The sequence below is a fragment of the Pseudopipra pipra genome, chromosome 27 (genome assembly GCF_036250125.1).
Source record: "Pseudopipra pipra isolate bDixPip1 chromosome 27, bDixPip1.hap1, whole genome shotgun sequence".
Classification (NCBI taxonomy): Eukaryota; Metazoa; Chordata; class Aves; order Passeriformes; family Pipridae; genus Pseudopipra; species Pseudopipra pipra.
In genome coordinates this window covers 5,343,258-5,366,349 of record NC_087575.1, presented here as the reverse complement: position 1 = coordinate 5,366,349, position 23,092 = coordinate 5,343,258, and the positions used below count along the sequence as shown (strand labels likewise).

At 59.7% G+C, this 23,092-nt stretch overlaps 1 protein-coding gene across 2 annotated transcripts; it reads left to right on the top strand.

The window, feature by feature from the left end:
- The first annotated feature begins 371 nt into the window (after positions 1 to 371).
- Positions 372 to 4,695, top strand: FAM174C (family with sequence similarity 174 member C). Of its 2 annotated transcripts, none has more exons than XM_064637315.1 (3): positions 372 to 827; positions 1,399 to 1,527; positions 2,111 to 4,695. In XM_064637315.1, the coding sequence occupies exons 1-2, from the start codon at positions 403 to 405 to the stop codon at positions 1,514 to 1,516; spliced, it is 543 nt and encodes a 180-aa protein (XP_064493385.1). In that variant the 5' UTR covers positions 372 to 402; the 3' UTR covers positions 1,517 to 1,527; positions 2,111 to 4,695. The 2 variants fall into 2 exon arrangements, with proteins under 2 accessions (XP_064493385.1, XP_064493384.1); XM_064637314.1 differs by having other exon boundaries at positions 380 to 827; positions 1,399 to 1,512.
- Positions 4,696 to 23,092: the final 18,397 nt, after the last annotated feature.

The following is a 23,092-nucleotide window of genomic DNA, read 5'->3' as shown; positions in this document are numbered from 1 at the left end:
GATAGAGAAATGGTGAGTCTCGGGGGAAAGGGGTGGCCCTGGAAGGGCAATGACGGTCCCAAGGGAGGAGGGACGGCCCTGAGGGGGAAATGGCTGCCCTGAGGGTCTTGCTGTGAGGGGGAAATGGCGACCCCGAGGGAGAACTGATGCCCTCAGGGGGGAATGGCGGCCATGAGGGAGGAAGAACGACTCTGAGAGGAAAATGGCAGGTCTGAGGGAGGGGGTCTTGCTGTGAGAGGGAAATGGCGGCCCCGAGGGAGACATGACGGCCCTGAGCGCGGAAGGACGACCCTGAGGGGAAAATGGCGGCTCTGAGGGACGGGGTCTTGCAGCGCGGGGGAAATGGCGGCCCCGCGGAGGTGGCGGCGGCCGTGAGGGGACAGCGATGATCCTGCGAGCAAAATGTCGGCCCTGCCGAGGCTCCGTGAGCGGGTCAGGGGCGGCCCGGAACGGCGGAGCCCCGGAACCCGCGAGCGGCTCCGCGGGGCCCGGGCGGTGCCTGCGCCGAGCGCACCGTCCCGGCGCCTTCCTGCGGCCGCCGCTCCCGCCCCGCTCCCGGCCTGGCCCGGCCCGGCCATGCGGCCGCTCCTCATCCTCCTCATTCTCCTGCTGCCCCTCGGCCGCGCCGCCGCCCCCGGCCCGGCCAACAGCACGGAGGCGCCGCGGGCGGCCACGGGGAACGGGACGCGGCCGTCGCCGGAGACGCGGCGCCCGCCCGGGCCGGGGCTGCTGGCGGGGCCGGGGCTGCCGGTGCTGAGGCGGGCGGTGTATGTGCTGAGCGCGCTGTCGGCGCTGGCCGCGCTCTATTTCGTGCTGCGGGCGTTCCGGTGAGTGCGGGAGGGGCGGGTACCCCCGGCGGGGCTGTGTCCGTGTCCCTGCGGGTCCCGGTGTCCCCTGTCCCGGGGTTCTGCCCTGCTCGCCCCAGTCCTGGTTCCCCCTGGTCCTGGTTCCCCCCTGCTTGTCCTGGTCCCGGTTGTCCCGCTGCCTGCCCTCCGTGGCCGTGCCCCTGCCAGTCCCAGTCCTGATCTGGGTCCCCCTGGAGCCGATCGCGGTGTCCACTGTCCTCTTGCCTGCCTTGGACCTCTCCTAATCCCAGGTTTGTGCCCATTTTCCCTGGATCCCCCTTCCTTCCCTCCCTCCCTCCCTCTGCCAGCCAGGGCTCTGCTCCCCTGTGCATCTCTTTGTCAGCGTGTCCAAAGCGCTGCTGTAAATCCACACCGCTGTTAATTACCCGGGGTAATTAGCGATGACAAACCACCTCCCATCGGTCCCGTTGGCTCTGCCCCTTGGCTCGGATCGGCGCCCTGTCCCTGCGCTGGGACAACAGCTCCCTGTGCCCTCCCTGTCCCTCAGCCACGGGTCTGAGGGCCCCAGGAACGAGCCCCAAACCCGTTTCAGGTTGAAGAAGCCCCAGAAGAAGTACGGGCTGCTCTCGAGCCACGACGAGAACATCGAGCTGGGCTCCCTGGACAGCGACGAGGACACCGTGTTCGAGACGCGGAACCTGCGGCGGTGAGGGAGGGGTTGGTGTGTTTTGTGTGCTTTGTGTGTTTCTCTTCTCCTCACGAGGGGCTGAGGCGCCTTCCCTGCAGCCGTGGGAGCTTTGGCACGGCTCCTACAAACAGATCTGCATAAATTAAGCGCCTGTGTGTGGTCTCTGTGTTGGCACAGGGATTTATCTCGCTTTTCCCAGTTTTCTCACCCAGAAAGGTCTCACTGACAGGGACATCCCTGGGTGATTTGGACACGGCTGTGGGGTCGCCAGGGCTGTTGGAGGGAGAGGCAGCCCTTGTGCCCAGTCTGAGCCTCCCTGTGTTAGACAGGAAAACAAAAATTCCTGGTTTTTTTCAGCTTAGGAGCTGCTTCCGAATCATACCCCAGTTCAAACTCCCAGTCCCATTGGGACATCCGTTCCTGCTTTCCTAGAACCATGCTTCCCATAGGTTCAATTTTGGGAGAGGGTCTTTTAAGCTGAGGAGGAATGTCAGCTCAAGGAGTGTCAGCTCAAGGAATGTCACCTCAGCAGCTGCCCAGCCCTCAGCTCTCCCCCTTCACACTGTCCATGCTCCCCCTGATTTTTGGCTGTCTCCTTTTTTCCCTGTTTTTGCAGATGACTCGGGACCAGCAGCACCACCTGCCTGGACTGACGGAGAGTCCAAGCCCAGTGGAATCTCCAGTGCTCAAGTTTCACATCTTGCTTACAGTGACTATTAATTAACGGTTCAAACCCTTCCATGGCTGGGGCAGGGGAAAGGGGACCAAGCCTGTTTTCTTCACATGCATTTTTGGGGACATTTCTGGGGAAAGGCGGAGCTGAGGTGTCTTGGGAGCTGCTCACTGCACGGGGAGATGCTGAGGTGCTCCTGGATGATGCTCAGCACGTGCAATGCGAGCTCTGGGCCGTGCCCAGGGTGTTGGTGTTTCAGGGTGCTCATATCTCTCTGTCTCAGCCCTAGGGGTCAGCTGGAAGCATCAGATGAGGGGATTCCTTTTCCAGGCTGATCCTCTTTCCTTCATGCAATATCAGGTTACTTCTTTGGAAAGTGTCTCTGCAATGAGCTCCAGCCCAGGAGGAGCTGGGAGAGCTCTGGGTGTCTGTGGGGGTGTGATAGCTCAGACAGAACAGCTTTGGGAATGAGTTAAATGGGTTCAGTTTTGCAGGATTAGCAGTTACATGGATAATCTGGGTCAGTCTCGGGTTTACAGCCATGTTTACAGATGAGAGGGGCCACAACCCAAAGGGGTGTTTCTCCAGAAGAGCCACATCCCTGTGGTCTGTGGGGCTGGGAGTGCCTGGACTGTTCTGCCCAGCCCCAGTCGTGTGGCACCAGGGACACGTGTGTGACACCAGGGACACGTGTGTGGCACCAGGGACACGTGTGTGGCACCAGGGACACGTGTGTGACATCTGCCAGGGGCTGGACTTTGAGACACCTGGGGAAGAGCCAGGTGTGAGTTGGACCACCTGAACTGCAGGTGTGAGGAGTGTCCTGGAGCAGCTGATGCCTGGAAAAAGGGGACCCCGACCCCTGTGACTGTGATTCAGGACAGCCCTGAACTGTGAGTTATCTCCTCTCAAGGGTGCTGGAGTTTCACTCCATTGCTGGTACTCAACTGGGATCTTTCCTGCAGCCCACTGTGTGGATATTTGGGATCTGATTGTGTAGGACCAAAGGTGAATGTGTCAGGAGGTCGTTGTCAGGTGGATCTGCTGCTAAAACTGAAAATGCTTGCCAAGTGCTCGTGTCCAGGCCCTTCCTTGGAAACTTAAATCCCATTTGCACCCCAAGCTGGCAGTGCCTTTGTTTGGAGCAGCCAGGGGAGTTGCCCTGCGGGCAGGGAGGTCCCTGAGTCACCTTTAAGGTGAATATTGAGAATGTCTTTGGAATGTCTTTGGCTCCATTCCTTTGGTTTGCACATCCCCTGCGGATCAGGGGGCAGGGCTGACACTGCAGGAGGGGACAGAGGGAAGTGTTGGGGTCTGGCTGGTGCTCCAGGATCCCCTGAGGTGGAGGAGGGAGTGCTGGGATCCTGGTGGGATCCCTGGTGGGATCCTGGTGGGATCCTGGTGGGATCCTGGTGGGATCCTGTGCAAGGGGACGTGTTTTTCCGTGCGGGGCAGGGGAGGTTTCCTGGAGAAATCCCACCCCCCTGGCAGCTCCATCTCCCATGTGCACAAATGATTTTAAAATACACAGATACACGTTTTTAATCACTCTGCCATGTGCTCTCAGCACTGGATGGGCCCTGCTTTCCTGTTACACCTGATCCAGGTGCTCCCTGCTCGTGGAGCTGCTGCAGATGGAAGCAGGCAGAGGTTCCCTGTGGGAATCACTGGGATGGCTCAGTCTGGCCACAGCTTCCCTGTGGATGATGGGAGCTGTGTGATCCATGGTCAGGGATCCCCTGATCCTGCAGGGCTGCACGTGCTGCTAACTTCCCTGGCTCTTCAGTTCTCCTGGAAAGTTGTTCCTTGTGCTGATGAGCCCAGATGAGCCCAACTGTCCCAGTCCACTGCAACCAATACATTCCTGGGCCTTCCTTTACCTGAAGTGATTAAACCTGAGCATTCCTTGGGCTCCTCTCTTGCTGGACAGGTGGGGTCTGCAATTCTCAAGTTTCCTCACCTTGCAGGAGCGGAGGATTTGTTTGATGTTGAATGATTTGGGTCAGAGGGAAGCTCAAGCAGGACCTCCAGACCGTCGCTGCTGTTTAAGCCAAAGCCAAATTTATGAAGTTTACACGATCCCTCTCTGCTCTGGGAGGCTCTGTGGGTGCTCTGCTGTGGGTGTTGACCTGCCCAGCCCAGCTGGGGCCTCTGGGGTTAATGGGATTGAAGGGGAGCGGAGCGAGGTCGGCTCTGTCACTCACCACGTGCTCCTGTTGTGTTCCCGTGCCTGGAATGGGATCTGCAGCCCTGGGAGGTGCTGGGAGAGGGGCCTGTGGTGGGAGTGGGTGCCATGGAGTCAAGAAACAGCCCCTGAGCACGTTGTTGTCTGAGCTCCACGAGGAGCAGCTCCTGTTTCACCCTCCCATGGAATCGCTGATTTGTCTTTAAATGCCACTGGCCCTGTATCCATTGATGGTTTTCCTGTCATTGCAGCATCCCCTCCCTTGTACCTGGAACAAGTGGAATAAAGCATTCCAACCCACCCCTCCCTCCGTGGCGTGGGGCTGCTGTGGTGGGTTCATGGATTTGTGGAGTTGTTGTGTTTTCCCCCTGCGCTGCTCCCTCTCTCAGGACAGTGACACTGTCCCCCCGTGTGCTCTCAGGGCCACTGCTCACCTTGTGCCACATCTACAAGTGTCCAAGGCCAGGCTGGATGGGGTTTGGAGCAACCTGGTCTAGTGGAAGGTGTCCCTGCCCATGGCAGGGAGTGGAACTGGATGGCCTTTAAGGACTCTTCCAAGCCAAACATTCTGGGATTCTGTGATTCTCCAATTATCTCTGAGTTGGTTTCAATTTTCTAGAGTCTCCTCCCTTTCCTTTCTCCCTGTTCTCACATTAATTCAGTTTCTTGTATAGAAAACCAGGTACAATCCCAGCGAGGGCCATCCTGGCCTCTCCACGGCAGAAGAACCAAGATGCATTTTATTTGTTTGGGAGCAGGGGAGGAGAGGCTGTTCCCTGGATCATAGAACCGTGAAGTCTCCTGAGCTGGAAGGGACCCACAAGGACCATCGAGTCCAACTCCTGGCCCTGCACAGACACCCCAACAATCCCACCCTGTCCCTCAGAGCATTGTCCAAACCCTCCTGGAGCTCTGGCAGCCTTGGGGCTGTGCCCACTGCCCTGGGGGGCCTGGTCAGTGCCCAACCAGCCTCTGGGGAAGAACCTTGTCCTGAGATCCAACCTGACCCTGGCACAGCTCCAGCCCTTCCCTGGGTCCTGTCACTGTCACCAGAGCAGAGATTGGAGCTGCCCCTCCTGAGGAAGCTGCAGGGCCCCGTGAATGTCCCCCCAGACTTGTCCAGGCTGAATGTCCTGGCTCCTCCCTGCAGGGAATTAGACCCAGAACAAAACCGAGGGCGTTCCCTGCCTCTCACATCTGCTTCTCATCCGTCTCATTCCGGCTGTGTGGATCAGTGGCACTGAGAAATGGGAATCCATGTTCCCCGGGTCCCACCCTGCCCTGGGCCGTGTCCCTGGGTCCTGCCTGCTCTGCTGCTGGAGCACCGAGGGGAAAAGGGTTTCCTTTGCTCCCTGCCTCACCCTCGTTGGGTTCTGGTGGGGTTCTGTGGGGCTGGGGGGCAGCACGAGGGGCTGGGGCACAGGGGATCCCTGTAGATGGCACTCACAGACCAGACATGCGGCTGCCAGGGCACTGCCAGCACCTGGGGAAGCTGGAGACAAATCCTGGTGCCCTGAAAGACAGATCTTCCCCCGAGCAGTTCCCTGGGATGAGCTGGAAGTGCCCTGTGGGGAAGTGCCCTTTGGGGACTGTGTCTCTTGGCCTCGGGGTGGGGGAGCAGCAGGTTTTGGGGTGACTCCTGGGGATTGTGGGCCTGGGGAGGGCCAGTGGCACCAGTGGCTCTTGCTCTGGGTTTCACCTGGCCCTGTCAGTACTTGTCTGGGAAGGATTTTTATGACTCTGGGACTGACAAGGTTTTGAGATGCCCTGATATGATGGAGTGGAGCCACCAGCTCCAGCACAGACATGAACACCCAGCCCTGCCCCAGCAGCACCCCCAGGGCTGGGCCAGATTAACTGCAGTGCCAATGAACTAGCAGGGCAGGACAGCATCACCCTGTCGGGTTAGCCTGGGTGTTAGGGAAAATTCCCTCCCCAAAAGGAAGGGATCCAGGCTGGCACAGGCTGCCCAGGGCAGTGCTGGAGTCACCACCCCTGGAAGTGTTCAAAAAAACGTGGATGTGGCTCCTGGGGACATGGTTTAGTGGTGGGGGAATGGTTGGATTTCATGATCTTGGAGGTCTTTTCCAACCTAAATAATTCCATGGTTTTGTGCTTCCAAGCTCTGTCTGTGTGGGAGCTGTGACAGTGCTCGTTCATTTTCAGGCTCAGGGGGCTGATACCCCAATTAGCACTAATTGCTGTGGCCTATGGTGCCGGACCAGCTGCAGCTGTGCTGTCCTCCCCCATCTTCCCATCCCTGCTCCTGCTCCGTGCCATCCCCTCTTCCCGAGCTCTCACCGGGGAGAGGCTCCGGCTGGCGCTGGCTGGGATTCCAGTCACAGACACAAGCTGGCGGCATGGATCTGCTCTGAATTTATTTTAAACTCGAGGTAAAGTGCTCTTGATGCTTTGGATGCAAATTTCCTTGCCTGGAATGGGAGCTGCGGGCCGGTGGAGTGCCGGGGAGCTCTTTTGATTCCAGCAGCCTGTTCACTGCTGCTCTCGCCTGGAGTGTGAAATCACGGCTGCGGCACCGCCCGGGGGGCACGGCTGGCACAGGCAGCTCCTCTCCTGCTCCCTGGCCCCTGCTTTTAACGAGGGCTCGTGTATCCAGTTGTTTTTTGGGTGGGGTGGTTTTTTTTTTGTGTTATCGTGTGTGACAACAGCCTGTGTGTGATTTTTCTGGTCACTCCACGGGAGAAGAGACAGTCCAAGTCCTTCCTGTCACCCAAGGAGGGAAAAAGAAAGAAATGTAGAATATTTATAGATAATATCTGTAAAAAATACAGAATGGGTAAAGGATCCACTGGTGGATTTCAGAGTTCTTTGCCATGGAGGTGGATGCCTCCAGTATCAAACCCTGGTTTTAATAGGTGGCATTAACCAAGGCCAGGTTGGACAGGGCTTGTAGCCCCCTGGGCTAGTGGAGGGTGTCCCTGCCCATGGCAGGGGGTTGGACTGGGTTGGCTGAGGTCCTTCCAACCCAAACTATCCCAGGATTATCTCCATGGCCAGCCCTCTGGGGTGGGGATTGTCACCCTGAACGTGTCAGGCTCTCGGTCCTGTTGGGGCCAAGCCCTCAGTGGGTGAGGAGATGAGGGTGGTTGAGGGAAGATGTCCCAGGTTCTGTCCCACTTATTGCTCATACGCTCCCTGGGTGGCTCTGGGGACTTTGGGGTGACCGTGGGTGGCTCTCAGAAGCAGAACTGTTTTCAGTTTTCAGTGCCTGTTTTCAGCTGCACTCACAGTTCTGCCCCCGTGTCCCTCTGGCCGGGGCTCGTTGTGGGCAGGGACTGGGTGTTCTTCCTCACCTTCATTCCGTGGGCACTGGCACTCCAAAATGTGTCTCTGGGTTGGTGTGGAATTGGGTGGCGTGTTGGAAAAGAAGCTGGGAATGTTTGAAAACCTGCTGCAGAGTCTCTGATGTCTGTTCTGTTCCACTCAACAAAGCACCTCTACACAACGGGCAGATTCTTCTGTATTAGAAATTACCTTTACTTAGTTGGCTTTTTGTCTAAATCCTCCTTCTGATCTTTATTTTTTTCCCTTCCATCATGGAAAGGTGAATGGAAGTGGCACTTCAGCCACCAAAGCCTTTCCTTTAGAATCGCTGGTTGTTTTTTTGTTTTAAAAATTTTCCAAGGGGCTTTGCAGGGGAGGAGGAAGGAGCGTTCGCTTTTCAAGTGACTCCGGGGAATAAAAGTATAAAGGACAGGAATGATCAGAACTGTGCTGGCAACGGAACAATATTTTATTTTTGAGTACCAGAGCTAATTGGAGAAGGAATTCACACAACAATTTTTGCAATCTAAGGATGAGTAAACATGAAAGGGGCTCTGTGCTCCTGAACATGCTAATTTGGGGCTGCGTGTGCAGGGGGGGAAACGGCCTGAAGATGAAATTGGAGACAATGCCTGGGATGTCACACTCCAGGGTTTGCTTCTCGCGTTGCTGGATCAAAGCCACGAGCCAAAATCTGTGTGCAGGGATACTTTTTTGAGGGGTGGAACCTCAGTGCACCTGCAGGATGGAATCAGCAGAAAATGGGGATGTTGGGTCTGATTTGGTGGAAGCGCTTCCACAGGCTGTGGGATTTTGTGGATCTGATCCTGGTTCAGCAGAGCTTCGAGAGCCCCTGCCCGGGGTGGGGTGTTTGCAGACAATCCTCAGCCCCTTTAATTAGTGGGGGGATGTGGGACACTGGGGGCTGGGGGGTCAGAGCACATCCCCAGGGGGTGCAACGAGGTGACCTCCAAGGTCCCTTCCAATCCAAACCATCCCGGGATTCCAGGATCATCCTGCTCCCAGTCACTGTGGTTCCTGGGTGGGGAGAGGTTTGTAATGTCCCTTCCAGTGCTGGCAAATGGAACTGAAATGCTGCTGAGCTGGTGTGTGGACACTCTCCCAGTGTGCTGCTCTCACCAGCTCACACCCCCTCACCCCCTTGCCTGCTGGGAGCGTTTCCCAGTGCTGCAGTGATTCCGTGCTGCTGCTCTGGAATCCATGGGAACTGCTGCTGGCAGCACCTGGGGATCCTTGAAACGCTCCCGTCCCCTGGCTAACGGGAGCTGGCAATGGGGGCTCGGGGTTTGCAGCCAGAACAGCCCATCCCGGGGTCGTGCTCGGCCCCCACAGAGCACCGGGAGGGTTGTCCTGCTCCCCGTGAGGTGAAGGCAGAAGGTTTTCCCTGGAGAGGCTCCAGCCCTGCCATGGAACATTCCCACCACCCTGATATGCTGCTAATACGTTCCGGTGGTTAATTACTCTCGCTCTTTTAAAGAATAAAACCTCACGTACTTAAAATAATCCCAATTATTTCATTGTTCAGGCTGAGCTGAGCCCGGCCGCCCCCGCTCCCGCAGAACGGCAGGAAGGGCTGTTCCTGACAGGGAAAACCTGATGGGCATTTAGTGCCTGAGCAGCAGCTGGGGGGGGTTGAGGCTTTGGGGGGGCCACAGTGCTGCTCTACCTGCAGAGCCCAGCTGTTCCTCCCAGGACATCCTGAGGGCCACCGGGGCCAGCTCCAGGTGACGGTGCAGGGCCTGTTGTGACAGGACGAGGGGTGATGGGTTCAAACTAAAGGTGGCTGGATTTAGACTGGATGTAAAGAGGAAATTCCTGGCTTTCAGGGTGGGGAGGCCCTGGCACAGGCTGCCCAGAGAAGCTGTGGCTGCCCCACCCCTGGAAGTGCCCAAGGCCAGGTTGGATGGGGCTTGGAGCAGCCTGGTGTAGTTGAAGGTGTCCCTGCCTGTGGAATTGGGGGATCTTTAAGTCCCTTCCAACCCAAACCATTTGAGGATTCCATGATCCTGCTGAAGTCCAGGCTGGCAGTGCAGCCTGGCTCTGTCTGCTGGGGACACCCCAGGGGAGCAGCTCCCCATGGGATGTTCTGGAGGGAGGAAAGGGTGGCTGGGAAGCCTCGTCATGTAATGGGGACCCTCCAAACAGGGCCGTGGGGCGCCGGGGGCACAGCGGGACCGGGGCCGTGGCGGCTCAGACTCGCTGGTATCAGGACATGGTGATGTGTTCTCATCCTTTTATTTCACCAGTGTTATTTTAATCCGCTTTTCTCTCACATCAAACTCCTCTTTCTGCAGAACACAGGGAGGTATCAGGTTTGTGCCCTTTGTGATGGGTTCCAAAGGGCTGCGATAGCGCGTTTTTCCTTCAGAACTGGAGGTTTTATCCCTGTGATAAGTTTAGCTTCGCCACAGTCATCGTTTGGGCTGCTCGACTGGCTCAGATGAGTGCAGGGAAAGCATTTCCACATTTAGCAGAGGAAGGGGAGGGCTGGGTGTCCTCGGGAAGGTTCCCATTCCTGTCACCCGGGCGCGTGCAGGTGTTACCTGGTGGCTCAGGCCGGTTTGGAAAGCAGCTGATTTCAACTCAAAATCACCTTTTCCTTCTGTCTGAAGTGGGCAGGAATGTCCCTGTGGCTTTATCAGACTTCAGATCAAGGTGTTCTTTGGCACCACTGCCAGGGTGGAGGATTTCCAGGAGTGGAAGTCCCTGGGAGCAGCCTGGTTTTCCTGGGAGCTGCGCAGTCTGAGCGAGCCCCTTCCTTCCCAAGCCTGTGTTTCCCACATAGAAAAAAATGTGTAGGGAGCCTTTTTTTCAAATGAAGGAAAGATTAAGGCACAGCAAGAGCTGATTTGCCAAAGGGCACCCAGGGAAGCAGTGGTGGATCAGAGATGGAAGCAGAATCCTCAGCTCAGCCCGTGCCTGCCCCGCCACCTTTTTCCTTCCCTGCTCCCTGGCTGCCCAAGTCTTAAGGGATAACCAGGACTTGGATTTCCATCCTGTTAAAAGAGGCAATTTAAGGAGCTTTCCATGGGAGCAGGGCTGCAGGTCACCTCCTCCTCGCCGCTGAAGATGTTTTTCTCCCCCTTTCTCCATCCCCGTGCTCCTTTAGAGCCTCTTTGCTCTCCTCCTTTCCCACCGCTTGCAGCCATTCTCCCAGCTTCAAAAGGTTTCCTAATTACCCTAATGAGGTCAGGAGAGACCAAACGCTTCTGTGACTTAAAACAGGGGTGGGAAGGGGCTGGGAGGGGGAAAATATCCCGACTGGTGCCTGCACGAGGTGTCGCGGGAAGGCGACGTCTCCCCCTCCTCACGTTCCCTCCCCCCTCCCTTCTCCAGCAGAAAAAAAAGGGAAATGTGGACAGAAGGTCTCAAATGTATCAAACAGCTTTTAAAAAGAAATTCCTTTTGCCTGTCAAAAGAACAAACAGATACACCAAAAACTGTCAGAATTAGTGTTGGAGTAATTGCAGCAGCTCTCCAAGGTTAATGCTCCATTAACGAGCAGCTCTCACGCAGCTAAAAGCCAGGACGAGACAGGTTGTCAAAGGCTTCCAGGAGATTAAAGCGCCGCGTTCCCAGCCAAACTCTCCCGTGGATGCTGTTTGGGAGGGAGGGAAGGGGGGTGTTTGTGGGGTGGGAGCATCACCAGCCCTGGCGTTGGTGGAGAATCCCGACCTGAAGCCCAGGGAAGGTTTCCAGGCCTTGGGAGGTCACTGCCCCTGGGCCACGCTCACCTTTAAACATTCTAGGAATTCTTTAGCACCTTTAGGATGAGTTTAAAGCCTGTCCTGAGGGTCGGGGGGGGGGGGGGGGGGAGCCACCCCCAGGAGGAGTGGGACTAGGGGGAGTGAGGTGCTGGGGGCTCTGGCACCTCAGGAATTAATCCTGCCCAGGTTCCAGCCAGCCCAGGGGGTTCCTGGTGAGCCCAGCATCATTTGGAACAGAACTGGGGCCTGATTTCATCTCCAGGCCAGTGCAAGGCTCGTTTAAGTTGCAAGGCTCAACCTTGATTTTTCTCTAGTGGAAGAAAGAAAAACCATTCCAAACTTCCAGTGAGGCAGCACTGGAAGCATCACCCAGGGGTGTGTGAGGGAGCAGTGCCAAGGCCCAGCAGCAGCTTTGGGATCACCTTCCCATGTGGATCTGGCTGTTCAGCACCTCCCAGAGCAGCAGTGGGGCCCTGAGCTCAGGGTTTTATAAAGCAGAGCTTGGCCCAGGAGTGTCACATCCCGGCAAAGGTGGGATCTGGGGTCTGTCCTGTGCAGGGCTGGGGGTGGATCCCTTTTGACTGAGGTTGTTCCATGGTTCTGTGGCTCTGAGGTGCATTTCGAGTGGGAAGAGGCAGTTCCACTCCATGTGGCTCCAGCAGCACAGACATGGTGTCCCCTTGGACCCACGGGAGCAGCTGCACCCCCAGAACATCCCTGAGCCCGGGATCCAGCTCTGGCACAGCAGGATCTGCCTGAGGATGGGCCAGTTCTGGGGAGTGATGGCTGGGAGTTGGCTCGAGGAAGGTGAGCTGTGAGCTGTGGTGAGAGGCCCCTGGGAAGGAGCAGCCGTGAGCAGGGGAGATGAACGATGCCATAATTAGGGAATTAAACCTTCCCTGTGCTTCTCTTTCCTCACCCTGATACGATTTGTAAAGATCAGACCCGGGGTGCAGCACGGCCAGACAGGGTGAGTCGTCTGTACAAGAGCACAACAAGCTCCTGCCCAGCCCCTGCCTCTTCATTAAGTCGATTTGCATTCCTAATCTCCATTTGCCGGTATTATTTTCCCCCTTGTGTCGAGTGCCGGAGATTTGCATAAAGTTCCTTTTTTCTTGTTTTTATTCACGCTCAAGGTCAGAGACTCGGTGAGACACTGACGAAAACAATCCCCTCCTCACCCTCCTTTAATTCTGTGCAGAAACATGTCCTGGGGATTTTAACATAACAATTGCTGGGGAAGGGGGGGGGGGGGAACTGAAGGGATCCCTTGGAGGGGGGACCCAAACAGAACCCTTGGAGGGAGGAGACCACAACAGAGCCCCTTCTGTGCCAGAAAGCTGCCCAAAGGAGAGGTGCAAATCCACCATGAGAAGGGAAGGGGGAAGCTAATCCAGGAGCGACACCAGTCCCTCCTGGATCCACTGAAATGGGAGAGCTGGTCCAGCTTTCCCAGAGCAGACCCGGCACCGAGACCTCCCTGAGCTGGGAGCACCAACCAGCACAGCCAGGTCGGGTACCTCGGCCAGGGCACAAGGCTGTGCTCCTGTGTGTGCTCCCTGGTGGCTGTGGGGACTCCTGGGCTGATTCCTGAGCTTGGGAAGGGACGGGGGTCTCAGGGGAAGCCCCAAATCCTCTTGTTCCTGCTCTGCAGTTTCACCACGTGAAGCCAACCCACCCCCTGTTTCTCACCCTGCCCACTGGGAGCAGGGCTGGGCAGTGGGGCACAGGTGTCACTCCTACCTCCAGGTGCTGGGACAAGGACAGCAGCCACTCCCCACCCAGAGAGTCTGCTTTCCTCGTGTCTGGGAGGGTAAAAGAGGGAAAAACTCTCAGCCAGCTGCTGAGGGGCTGGTGTGGAGCAGCCCTCCCGGCCAAGGAGCAGTGAGGCACCACCCTGGGGCTGATTTCCAGAGTTTTCCTGTTTTTCCCAGGTGTGACCCTGCATTTGGAGCCCAGGGGACTCCAGTTTGGATGGGGCACAGGGGACACTCGAGCTCGGCCTCACCTGTTGAGTTTTGAACCTCCTGTAAGGGGGAAAATCTCCTTTTAGCTTTGGGGTGTTTGCAGGTTTCTGCTGGATTTAGGAAGGAAGAAGTGAGGAATTGATGTTCCTGGGGGGCTGGTCAGGGGCTGGACGGTGGCAAATGGTGGCTAATGGTGGCTGCTGGGGTGGTGGCCCAAATGCTCCTGAGTGACCCAGCCAGGAATGGGGAGGGATGGATTTTTGAGGCTGTGGAATGTTGGATGGCCAGGCTGGAAACGGAGCTGGTGAGAGCTGGGAGATGGGTTTTGTCTGGCACTGTGAGCACAGAAATATGTCTTATTTCCCAGAATTGGGAGGTGCTTTTTTCCCGAGGATGCTCCAGGGCTCTCAGCTCCCGTGATGTGTTTTCCTGCCCCTTTAATGCTTCACTAAACAGTTTGAGCAGTCGCCTCTTAATGCCCCAGCAAAGCACAGAACCCTCCGGAGCGGAAAGAGCAGCGAGGAAGGAGAGTGATGGAAAAGGGAAGAGAGACAAAACCAGGGAAAAGTCACCTTTTCCCTTTCACATTCCCAGTCCTCGCTGGTGTGGAGGCACTGGATGCTGAGGGTCCCCCCGGATCCTGCTGCTCCTCTGGTGAAGAGCTGGGCTTCACTTGCCCTCTCCCAGCCCTCCCTGGGCTCTGTCCCACAGTGGCAGGGGGGGAAGGTGGTCCCTGGGCCCCTGGAGCAGGGCATGGACCCTGGAAAGGACACTGGGGGGCGGATATTTGGGGTTTGGCAGGATTCTCCTGACCTTTGTCTAATTCCCTGGTGAGCATGATGGGGCCAAACCCCATTGGATTGGTGCCCTGCAGCCCATGCCAGGGATCCTGGCTTGCTCCTCGCTGGGTGTGTGCTTCCCAAACCTTGGGAGCGGCCAAGGCCGGGGGGTGGGGGGGGAAGAGAGATTTAATAGAGTTTTAACCCATCCAGGAGAAGTTTGGCCTCCTCCTGCCCCACGCTGAGGGAGCCGCCGGCTCTCCTGTTTTCATCCAAGTCATTAAATTCCCTGCACTCCGTGTCCCCTCCCCGCCCTGCCCGTTTGATCCGCAAGTACCAAAGGTACCGCCTCGGGCTGCGACATCGGCATCCTCGGTCGCCATAGGAACGGGAGCCGGGGGTCCCCCGCGCCCGCTCCCCCGGGCCCGGCTCCGGGGGCTGAGCTCCAACGAGCCTCTGAAGTTGGGCTGCTCAAGGCCGGGCGACACGGCCCCCCCACGCCGGGGGGGCACGGGCTGTGCCAGCCTGGGAGGGGGCGGGAGCACAAAGACAGAGGTTATTGGTGTCAAAGAACTCGCGGCTCCAGGGGCTGAACCGCGGCTGCATCTTCCCTTAGCAGAGGGGAGGGAGAACCGGGAGGAGGGAAGGGGAGAGCTGGGAGCCAGAGCCAATTATTGCTGGGCAGGGTGGGAAGAAGAGGAGGAAGGTGATGGAGATGTCAGCGAGGGGGGGAGGGGGGCACAGGAGGGGTGAGGCTCAGGGCACAGTTCATCTCTGATCACAGAATCACCGAATATCCTGGGTGGGAAGGATCCACAAGGATCATGGAGCCCCTGGGGATGTGTTGTAGGACTTGTTGCAATAGGACAAGGCTCACGGTTTTAAGCTAAAACATGGTGAATTTAGACTGGGCATAAGGAAGAAATTCTCCCTGTGAGGGTGGACAGGCCCTGGCCCGGGTTGCCCAGAGAAGCTGTGGCTGCCTCATCCCTGGAAGTGTCCAAGGGCAGGTTGGATGGGGCCTGGAGCAACCTGGGCTAGTGGAAGGTGTCCCTGCCCATGGCAGGGAGTGAAATGAGATGAGCTTTAAGGTCCTTTCCAACCCAAAGCACCCGGGGATTCTATGAATGAATCATAGAATCATTTAGGTTGGAAAAGACCCTTCAGATCTGTGTCCCTGCCTGTGCAGCTGCTGCCCTGATGTTTGGGGATTCGAGCAGCCCGGGGGGGTTTGAGCCTTGGCTGTGGGTGAGCCGGGGGCAAAGGCAGCTGTGCCCTGAGGGGACAGAACCCCGGGGCCTCTGCTGGTGGCCACCAGTCCCCACGGGCTGTGACTGACGTGCCTGACCCCCCTCCCCGCCTCCCCTCCCTAATTGCTGACAGTTATTTACTGTAAAGGCAGGAGCACACGCGCCACCGGCTCTGACAACCCGTGTCAAAGCCCCGCCAGAAACTATCGCTTTACAGCTTTATTTACTGCCCCTCGCTTCCCGAACAGATCTATTCCCTCTCCCCTGCGGGTGCCGCGGGGCTCCCTGCCCACGCCCCATCCCGGGAGCCCCCCCTTCCCGGCCCATGCCTGGCTGGGCGCTGACGGACGGGCTGGAGCGGAGCCCCCGGCGCCGCCGTGTTTATTTGCTGTCTCTCAGCCCCTCGATGTTCAAACATAATTGGTTCTGCTCGGCGCAGTAAACACTGATGTTGTCGCACCAGCGAGCGGAAAGGGCACCTCCACGCAATTAAAATAATTGGGCGCTACCTGGCTCCGATCCCCCTCCCCGCCGCTGTTCTCCGGCTCCCGCCCTCCACCCTTTGTTCGCCCCGTCCCGCTCCTCCCTCCCGTGCCTGTTCTCCGGCCGGTCCGGAGCGAGGGGGTGACCCGAGGAGGGGGGTCCAGCACTGCTGGCCTTGGCCTTGGCACAAGTGCAGGCTGAGTTCTGCGGTGAGGGGGGTGATGCTGCAGCCCAGACCCAGGAAATATAATGAAGGCCCGAGGGACTGTACCAGCTCCTCGGTTAAAAATGATGCTGTTATATTTAGACAAGGTAACTGGAGGCCCCTCCGGACAGCGCCGAGTACAATTTTTTGTTTAATGATTCCATAATCTGATATAATATCGGGCCTGTAAGACATAATGAAGACCTGGGGGAGTTTACATCTTCACAGCTTTAAAGGGTCCCTGCTCGGGGACGCGGCCAGGTGGAGGTTTGAACTTTGATGCAGTCAAACGTGTTTTTCTCTGGGTTTGTCTGACACGATTGAGGGAATCCAGCAGCCGTGGGGAGAGGGAATGGAGCAAGAGCAGCCGTGTTCACACCGACCCCACAGCTGGTGCTCGCGCTCAGGGGGGCACCGGGAGGCTTTGGGGGCCCAGCTGGGCTGGGCTGGGCTCTGCACAGATGTGGTCAGTGCCAGTGTCTTCTGGAGGTTGTGGTGGTCATTGGGAAGTCTTGGTCATTTTCGGGAGGTTCTGGTGGTCATGGTGGTCTTTGTGAGGTTGTGGTGGTCTTTGGGGTTCAGCTGCTCCCACCTCTTCCCAGGTGAAGCCCAGCCCAGCCCTCACACCTTCCCTGTGCCGGGATCCACATCAGGGCTGCTGGCACCAAACCTGGGGGGAACAGGGGTGGGCAGAGCCTGCTTTGCTGGCAGGGTGATCATGGGGTCAGGGTCCTTTGGTGGCACCCAAACAATGGAGTGACTTTTTCCTCAAAACACACAGTGACAGCAAACATCCCCAAGATCAGCTTCACCAGCAAACCTCTCCTCAGTGTCCATTTGGGAGCAGCTCCTCAGTGGATCCCAATCTGGAGGGACTGGTGGCGATGCCTCCGCAGGTGCCTGGTGTCTGGATGAGGCAGAACCCTCTGGTGAGTCCCACCAGAGCTGAGATGGGTGAGCCAGGAGCCTCCATGAGACCCTCTGGTGCTGTGCTGGGTGTGCTGGAACACTCGGGTGAGTCCCGCCGGTCCCGGGCTGGAGGCTGTGGATGTTCCCGATTCCCGGTGTGCTCCTGTCTGGGTATCTGTGCCGGGAGATAACCTAATCCCATTTAGCCTTGGAGAGAGCCGGCGGATCCCTCCCCTGGGAGCCAGCGCGCGGCGGGGGGTGGTCTGTAATGAATTCCCATCATTCCAGCACAAAGGGAGCTTACAGGAGCGCTCGCTGCAGAAAATATGAGGGTCGCTGCCCTATCATCCCTCCGAGACATCCGTCGTAGTTCGGTGATTCCCGGCTGCTGACAGGCAGCGGCCCTGGGAGGCAGAGCCGGCCTCGCCTTCCCGGCTCTTTCCTGCCTGGAAAATGACTTCTTCTGCCAAACGAAAGGATTTAACACCTGCCTGGGGCTGTGCTCGCCCGTCACCCACCCGAGCAGATGTGCGGCCCCGGGGGCTCTTTGGCACCCGTTCCTCTTCACCTCAGTTTCTTATGGATCTGTATTCCAGTGGCTCCTCGGGGGCCCCGGTGGGAATACACAGCCCCAAGTCCTGTCAGAGCTGGGGGACCCCTCAGCCCCTGGATGGGAGCCAAGGGACGATGCTGTGGTGGTCCCAGTGGGGTTGTGTCAGCACAGGGAGCCCTGCAGATGCAGGAGCAGGTTTGGGAGTGCTGGGGGAGGCACCAGGGGGGCCCTGTGACAGGTGGGCTCCCGGGACCCATTCCCTGGCCAGGGCCCATTCCAGCTCCCGACTCTCCCTCCCCTCTCACCTTTATTGATTTAATTCATTTTTCCCCCATCTTTTTTCTCTTGGAAAACCACATGGTGGAACTTGCCCCCTCCAAGCCGGCTTTTCCTGCGGCTCCGTGGCTCGGCCGGGATGTCTCACCTCGGGAGCTGCCAATCCGTCTCTGTCAAGCTGTCAGCCCGGAGCGCGGGCTGGAGCCGCTGCAATTCAAAGTGGATTAACTCCTCGGGCTGCCCTCCCTCCCCCGCCCCTCCCCATTCCACTTGGGTGGGTTTTGGCCGAACAGAAAACGCTTTTCCCCTGCGCTTTCCATATTCAAGAGCTCCCGGAGTGCAGCCGGATGGCAGCGGGGGCCGCGGGGCCGGGGGCTGCGGGCTGGGATGGGGGGTCGGTGGCCGTGGGAGAGGGACACGGTGGCCGTGGGAGAGGGACACGGTGGCCGTGGGAGAGGGACAAGGTGGCCATGGCACCGTGCCGTGTTCCTGTAATGCCGTTAGTGGGGTTCTGGGAAAGGTCTGTGCAGGGATGGGGGTCCTCTGCTACCCGAAGGGGTGAAGAGCTGCAGACGCCCCCCACCCAAGGCCCCCCGGCTGTTTGGCTGAGCTGCTGCTGCTGCTCGTCCCCAGGAGGCTGCGGGGCTGTGGGTCTGGGGGCTGTGGGTCTGGGGGCTGCAGGACTGTGGGTCTGGGGGCTGCAGGACTGGGGAGCTCCGGGATTAGGGGCTGAGGCCTGCGAGACAGGGGGCTGCAGGGCTGGGGGGCTGCAGGGCCCCGGGGCTGCGGACTGGGGATTTTTGGGGCTGGGAGCTGCTGGGTTATGGGGCTCGGGGGCTTCAGGGCTCTGGGGGCTGTGGAACTGGGGTCTGGTGGGGGTCTTTGCGGGTCTTCCCGGGTGACCGATTCCCCCGGTCCGACCAGGGGCCGGGGCTGTGCGAGCGCGACCCGAGCCCGCGGTGGCGGCCCCGGGGGGCGGCGAGGGGCACCGGCACTAGAGGGGGGTGTTGCCTAAGCAATGCGGTGCTGCCGCCGCGCGCCGCCGCCGCCTCGGCTCCGGGGAGAAACCGCAGGATTTGGGCAGGATTTTGGCCCTCGGGGGGTTCCCGGCTGGTTTTCCAGGTGTCGGCTGCGTCGGTATCCAGGTGCCGTCCTGCACCATTCCCGCCCCCTTCGCGAAGGGGCTGTGGGTTAATTGATCTTTGGAAATTGCTTTGAGGGCGCTGCTGCGAGCGGGGGCTCTGGTGCCACCGGCCCCGATGGTCGAGGGCCAGCGGCCAGCGAACGCCGCCGAGCCAAGGGGAGCCGCCCTCGCCCGTGCCAGCACGACTTCGGCGTGGGAAGGGTTTATCCACGGCTGAATTTCGGGGCTGGGTGTTTTAACGAGCATCGGATGAGGCAGCCCAACATGCCCGGTGCTGCTGGGGGAGGGTGTGAGCTGCCCCGGGCAAAGCGTGTCCGTGCGGGGCGGCTGCGGGAGGGGTTTGGGTGTTCCCGTGCTCCGGGTTCCCACCCTGAGCCGCGGTTTGGGGCTCTCCCCCTGTCCCGCTGGAGGGGAGCCAGTGCCCGGGGTCCCGGGGGGGCCACACAGGAGCTCTGGGTGCAGCCACATTTGGGGAATAATTGTGGGGGGTTGCAGTTTTGCACCTCTGTGGCTGCTTATTTGGTTTCCCGAATAAAACGGGAGCTCGGGGAACCTGGGGGGAGGGCTCCAGTGGCCTCTCCCGGCGGGCAAAGCCAGGGAGCTGGAGCTGTGCCACAGTCTGGCCACGCTGAGGGATGTCCCCAGTGCTGCACCCCCAGCCCCGTGAGCCAGGGGGACCCTGAGGGGAGGTCCCTCGTTGACCTGGGGGGGGTCGGTGACTGTGGGTGGGGTCGGTGCCCATGGTTGCCACACAATGCCATGCTGGCTCTCTGCCAAGGCTCCCACTGTTGGGTCATCAGCACCACTCTGGTGCCACCGTACCGGGGGTCTGGATCCCACTGCCAGCCAGGATCCCCCACACGGGTCCTGCTGTCTCTCTCGGCAGCCCCGAGGGACCTCCCTGGGCCCCCTTTTTTCCTGTTGCAGCTCCATTCCCAGCAGCCTGGCCCTGCTCTGCGCCGGCGCTTCCCGGCCCTTTCCCTGCGACTCCTCACCTTTTTAGTGGGAAGGGTTTTTTTCCTTGTCGGTAGCGAATATTTTCCATAATTTCCCGGCCGATCCAATTAACGCTGAGGAAGGCGGGTGTGAATTATCCCTCCCTGCATCCAGCCTCGCCCCCTGCGCGGAGCTGGGGGCTGGAAATCGCAGGATTTGCAGTAATTAAGGCAAATAGTTGTTTTTGTGTGGTGAGAAAAACAACCCGGTGCTGGTGGAAAAGCCAGAAAAACCCTGGAAAAGGTTTTCCTTCCAGTTACCAGGACTGGGGAAGGAGAAGTCGTTCCATTCAAAGTGGGGCTGGGCCCCCCCAGGCAGGGACTTGTCGGGACTGATCCTGGGAGGGAGGGAACATGCTGGAGTGGGTGCGGGGCTGCTCCTGCCTGATCCCAATGGATCACCCCATTTCCCAGGGAATTCGATCCGTGATCTCCTGCAGCTCTGGTGGTGCTGAACGGGCTGAGCTGGGATGCTCTGGGTTGAGTGGGAATGGGCGGGGTTGAACTGGGATGAGCTGGGATGCACTGGGCTGAGCTGGGATGCACTGGGATGTGCTGAGTTGAGTGGGGCTGTCCTGGGAATCGCTGGCAGGTGAGTGCCCACCGGGGACCCGACACCCCGATCCGTGTCTGGCTCCTTCACCAGCTGCCAACAGCACCGTGGCCTTTGGATCGTCCCTGTTCCTGCACCCCCAGAACACGGATGGAACTGCTGGGGGTGGTGGCAGCTCCAGGTTTGAACTGGCTGGGGGTGCCCCCGGAGCTGCCCCCGGGGCTCCCCCCGCTGTCCCCGTGCCGGGAGGGATCACGGCTGGGCCTCCCAGAGAGCCTGGAAAGGCTTTTAGTGGCTTGGCTGGAGAAATGGAAACAAATAAAGTTGACAGACAAGTGTCCGGGTTTATGGCAGCGTCCGCTGACAGGAGGGAGATTGGCTGTCGGGGGCTTGATGGAGACGGATCCTGATGGGAGCGGGATGAGGAGATGGATAACCTTGATGGAGTTGCTGCACGGGAGGACACTCCACCAGTGTTATTCCAAGATAATTTGGCTTTTATTTGTTTTCCTGTGGGGCGGGGGAGGGATGCAGAGCCCCACAGTCCGTGGAGTTTTTTCCAAATAGATTTGCTAAATAAATGATGAGGAGGGTCCATATTTTATTTATATCCCACCACTCCGTGCGGTGCTGGAGGTGTTTTACACTGGGCCTCTCCCTCCCTTTTAGCACAGACAAACCCCGAAGAACACATCAGATGGAGACGGATTTACAGGGATATTTGGATGCTGAGCAGGAGGACGGGCAGAGGGATGTGCTGGAGCTGCTCCTCCCGATGGACTTAATGGGCAGCTTGGTGCTGTTGTGAATCCGACTGGAAGCTCTTTGCATCTACAGGCACCTGAGGAGCTCTGGGGGGGGTGGCTTCTGCTCAGCAGTGCTCGGGGGGAACCTGAGCGCCCAGGGAGACGTGCCAGAACACCCAGGGGGACCTTCCAGTGCCTGTGGGGAGGAGGGTCCAGAATCCACCCGTATCTGCTTGTCCTTCTGCAGCAGTCTCTGGAACTTGGGGGAACTGGGGGGGTCTGGGAAAGGAAGGGATCCTGTCTGGTGAGCTCCAGCCCCCCCTGACAGCCTGAAAGGGTGTTCTGTCTCAGAGATGTTGCTGCAGGGCCATGGGGTGTCCTGGCTCAGGGATCTGGTTCCAGAGCTGTGGCTGGGTGGCACATCCATGACCAAAAATCCCACTGGATTTTCCCTGTTGTCCCTGAGCTCTGTCCTCCCTGGAGCTGGACAAAGCCCTGCCAGCAGCTCCAGGGCTCTGCAGGCCACCAGTTCTGTGTTCTTCCCATCAGCGTTTTCCAAGATTTTGGCAAAGCGAAGTTTAATTTATCCCTGGATCGGAGGTGAAGAAATGTTGGGCGGGGTGTGCACCCGTCTGTCCGTCTGCCTGCCCTCGGGGGTCGCAGGACACATCCCTGTCCCCGTCCCCTCCGGTGTGAGCCCCTGGCTGCCCCCTGCTCAACCACCCACCCGGGCACCCCAACACCCCCCGTCAACCTCAAGCTAAAGGACCCCCAAACCTCTCCCTGCTCCCAAAGCCCACAAGACGCTTCCAAACGCCCCCCCCACTTCACCGGTGTGACCCCCCCCTTTGCAGAGACCCCCTCCCGCGCAGGTATGACCCACCCTGGCCGGTGTGACCCCCCCATCCCGGTGCCCGTTCCGTTCCCCCTGCCGGTGTGACCCCCCCCCCTTTCAAAGCCGGTCCGTGTGACCCCCCCGGTCCGTGTGACCCCCCCGGTCGATGTGACCCCCCCTGTCGGTGTGACCCCCCCGATCGATGTGACCCCCCCCGGTCGGTGTGACCCCCCCGGTCCGTGTGACCCCCCCCCGATCGATGTGACCCCCCCGATCGATGTGACCCCCCCAGTCGATGTGACCCCCCCCGGTCCGTGTGACCCCCGCCGGTCGGTGTGACCCCCCCGATCGATGTGACCCCCCCGATCGATGTGACCCCCCCGATCGATGTGACCCCCCCGTTCCCCGGGGCGTGTCCGCTCGGGGCGCGCGCGCGGCCGCCGGTGGCAACAATGTGTCAGGGGCGGCGGGCGGGGGCGGGGCCGGCGCGCGGCGGGGGCGGGGCCGGGGGCGGGGCGCGGCGCGGGGGGCGGGTCCGGGCGCGGGGGCGGCGCCGGGCGGGGGGCGCGGGCGGCGGGCGCAGCATGGCGCGGCGGCGCTGAGCGAGCGGCGGCCTCCCGGCCCGGCCTTTGTCTCTCCGGTGTCCCCGGGGCGGAGCAGCCCGCGGCGGGGCCCGGGGCCGAGCCCGCAGGTGCGGCGGCGGCAGCACCGGGGGGCTCGCTGCCGGGCGGCGGCGGCGGCGGCGGCGGCGCCGCGGGGCTTCGGAGGAACTTGGCCGAAGTTGGGCGCGGCGGGGGGGGCGGGCGGGGGGAAGGTTCCCGGTGCCGGGGCGATCCCCGGGGCGCCGCGGGAACCGGCCGGTCCCCGCCGCCCGCGCGCGGGATGCGGCTGCCCCGGCGCCGCCGCACCGCGGCCGCCCCCGAGTCCCCCCGCTGACGGCGCCCGGGGCCGCGGGCGATGGTGAGGGCTGCGAGCCCGCCCGCCGCCGCCCGCCGCCCGCCCGCCGCCCCCGGCCGGCCCCAGGGCCCCGCC

What these genes read in the sequence shown, in the direction of transcription:
- FAM174C (XM_064637315.1), top strand. Translation starts at nt 403, where the DNA reads ATGTCGGCCCTGCCGAGGCTCCGTGAGCGGGTCAGGGGCGGCCCGGAA. An exon ending in TTCGTGCTGCGGGCGTTCCG is followed by an intron (nt 828 to 1,398) that starts GTGAGTGCGGGA and finishes AACCCGTTTCAG; the next exon opens with GTTGAAGAAGCCCCAGAAGA.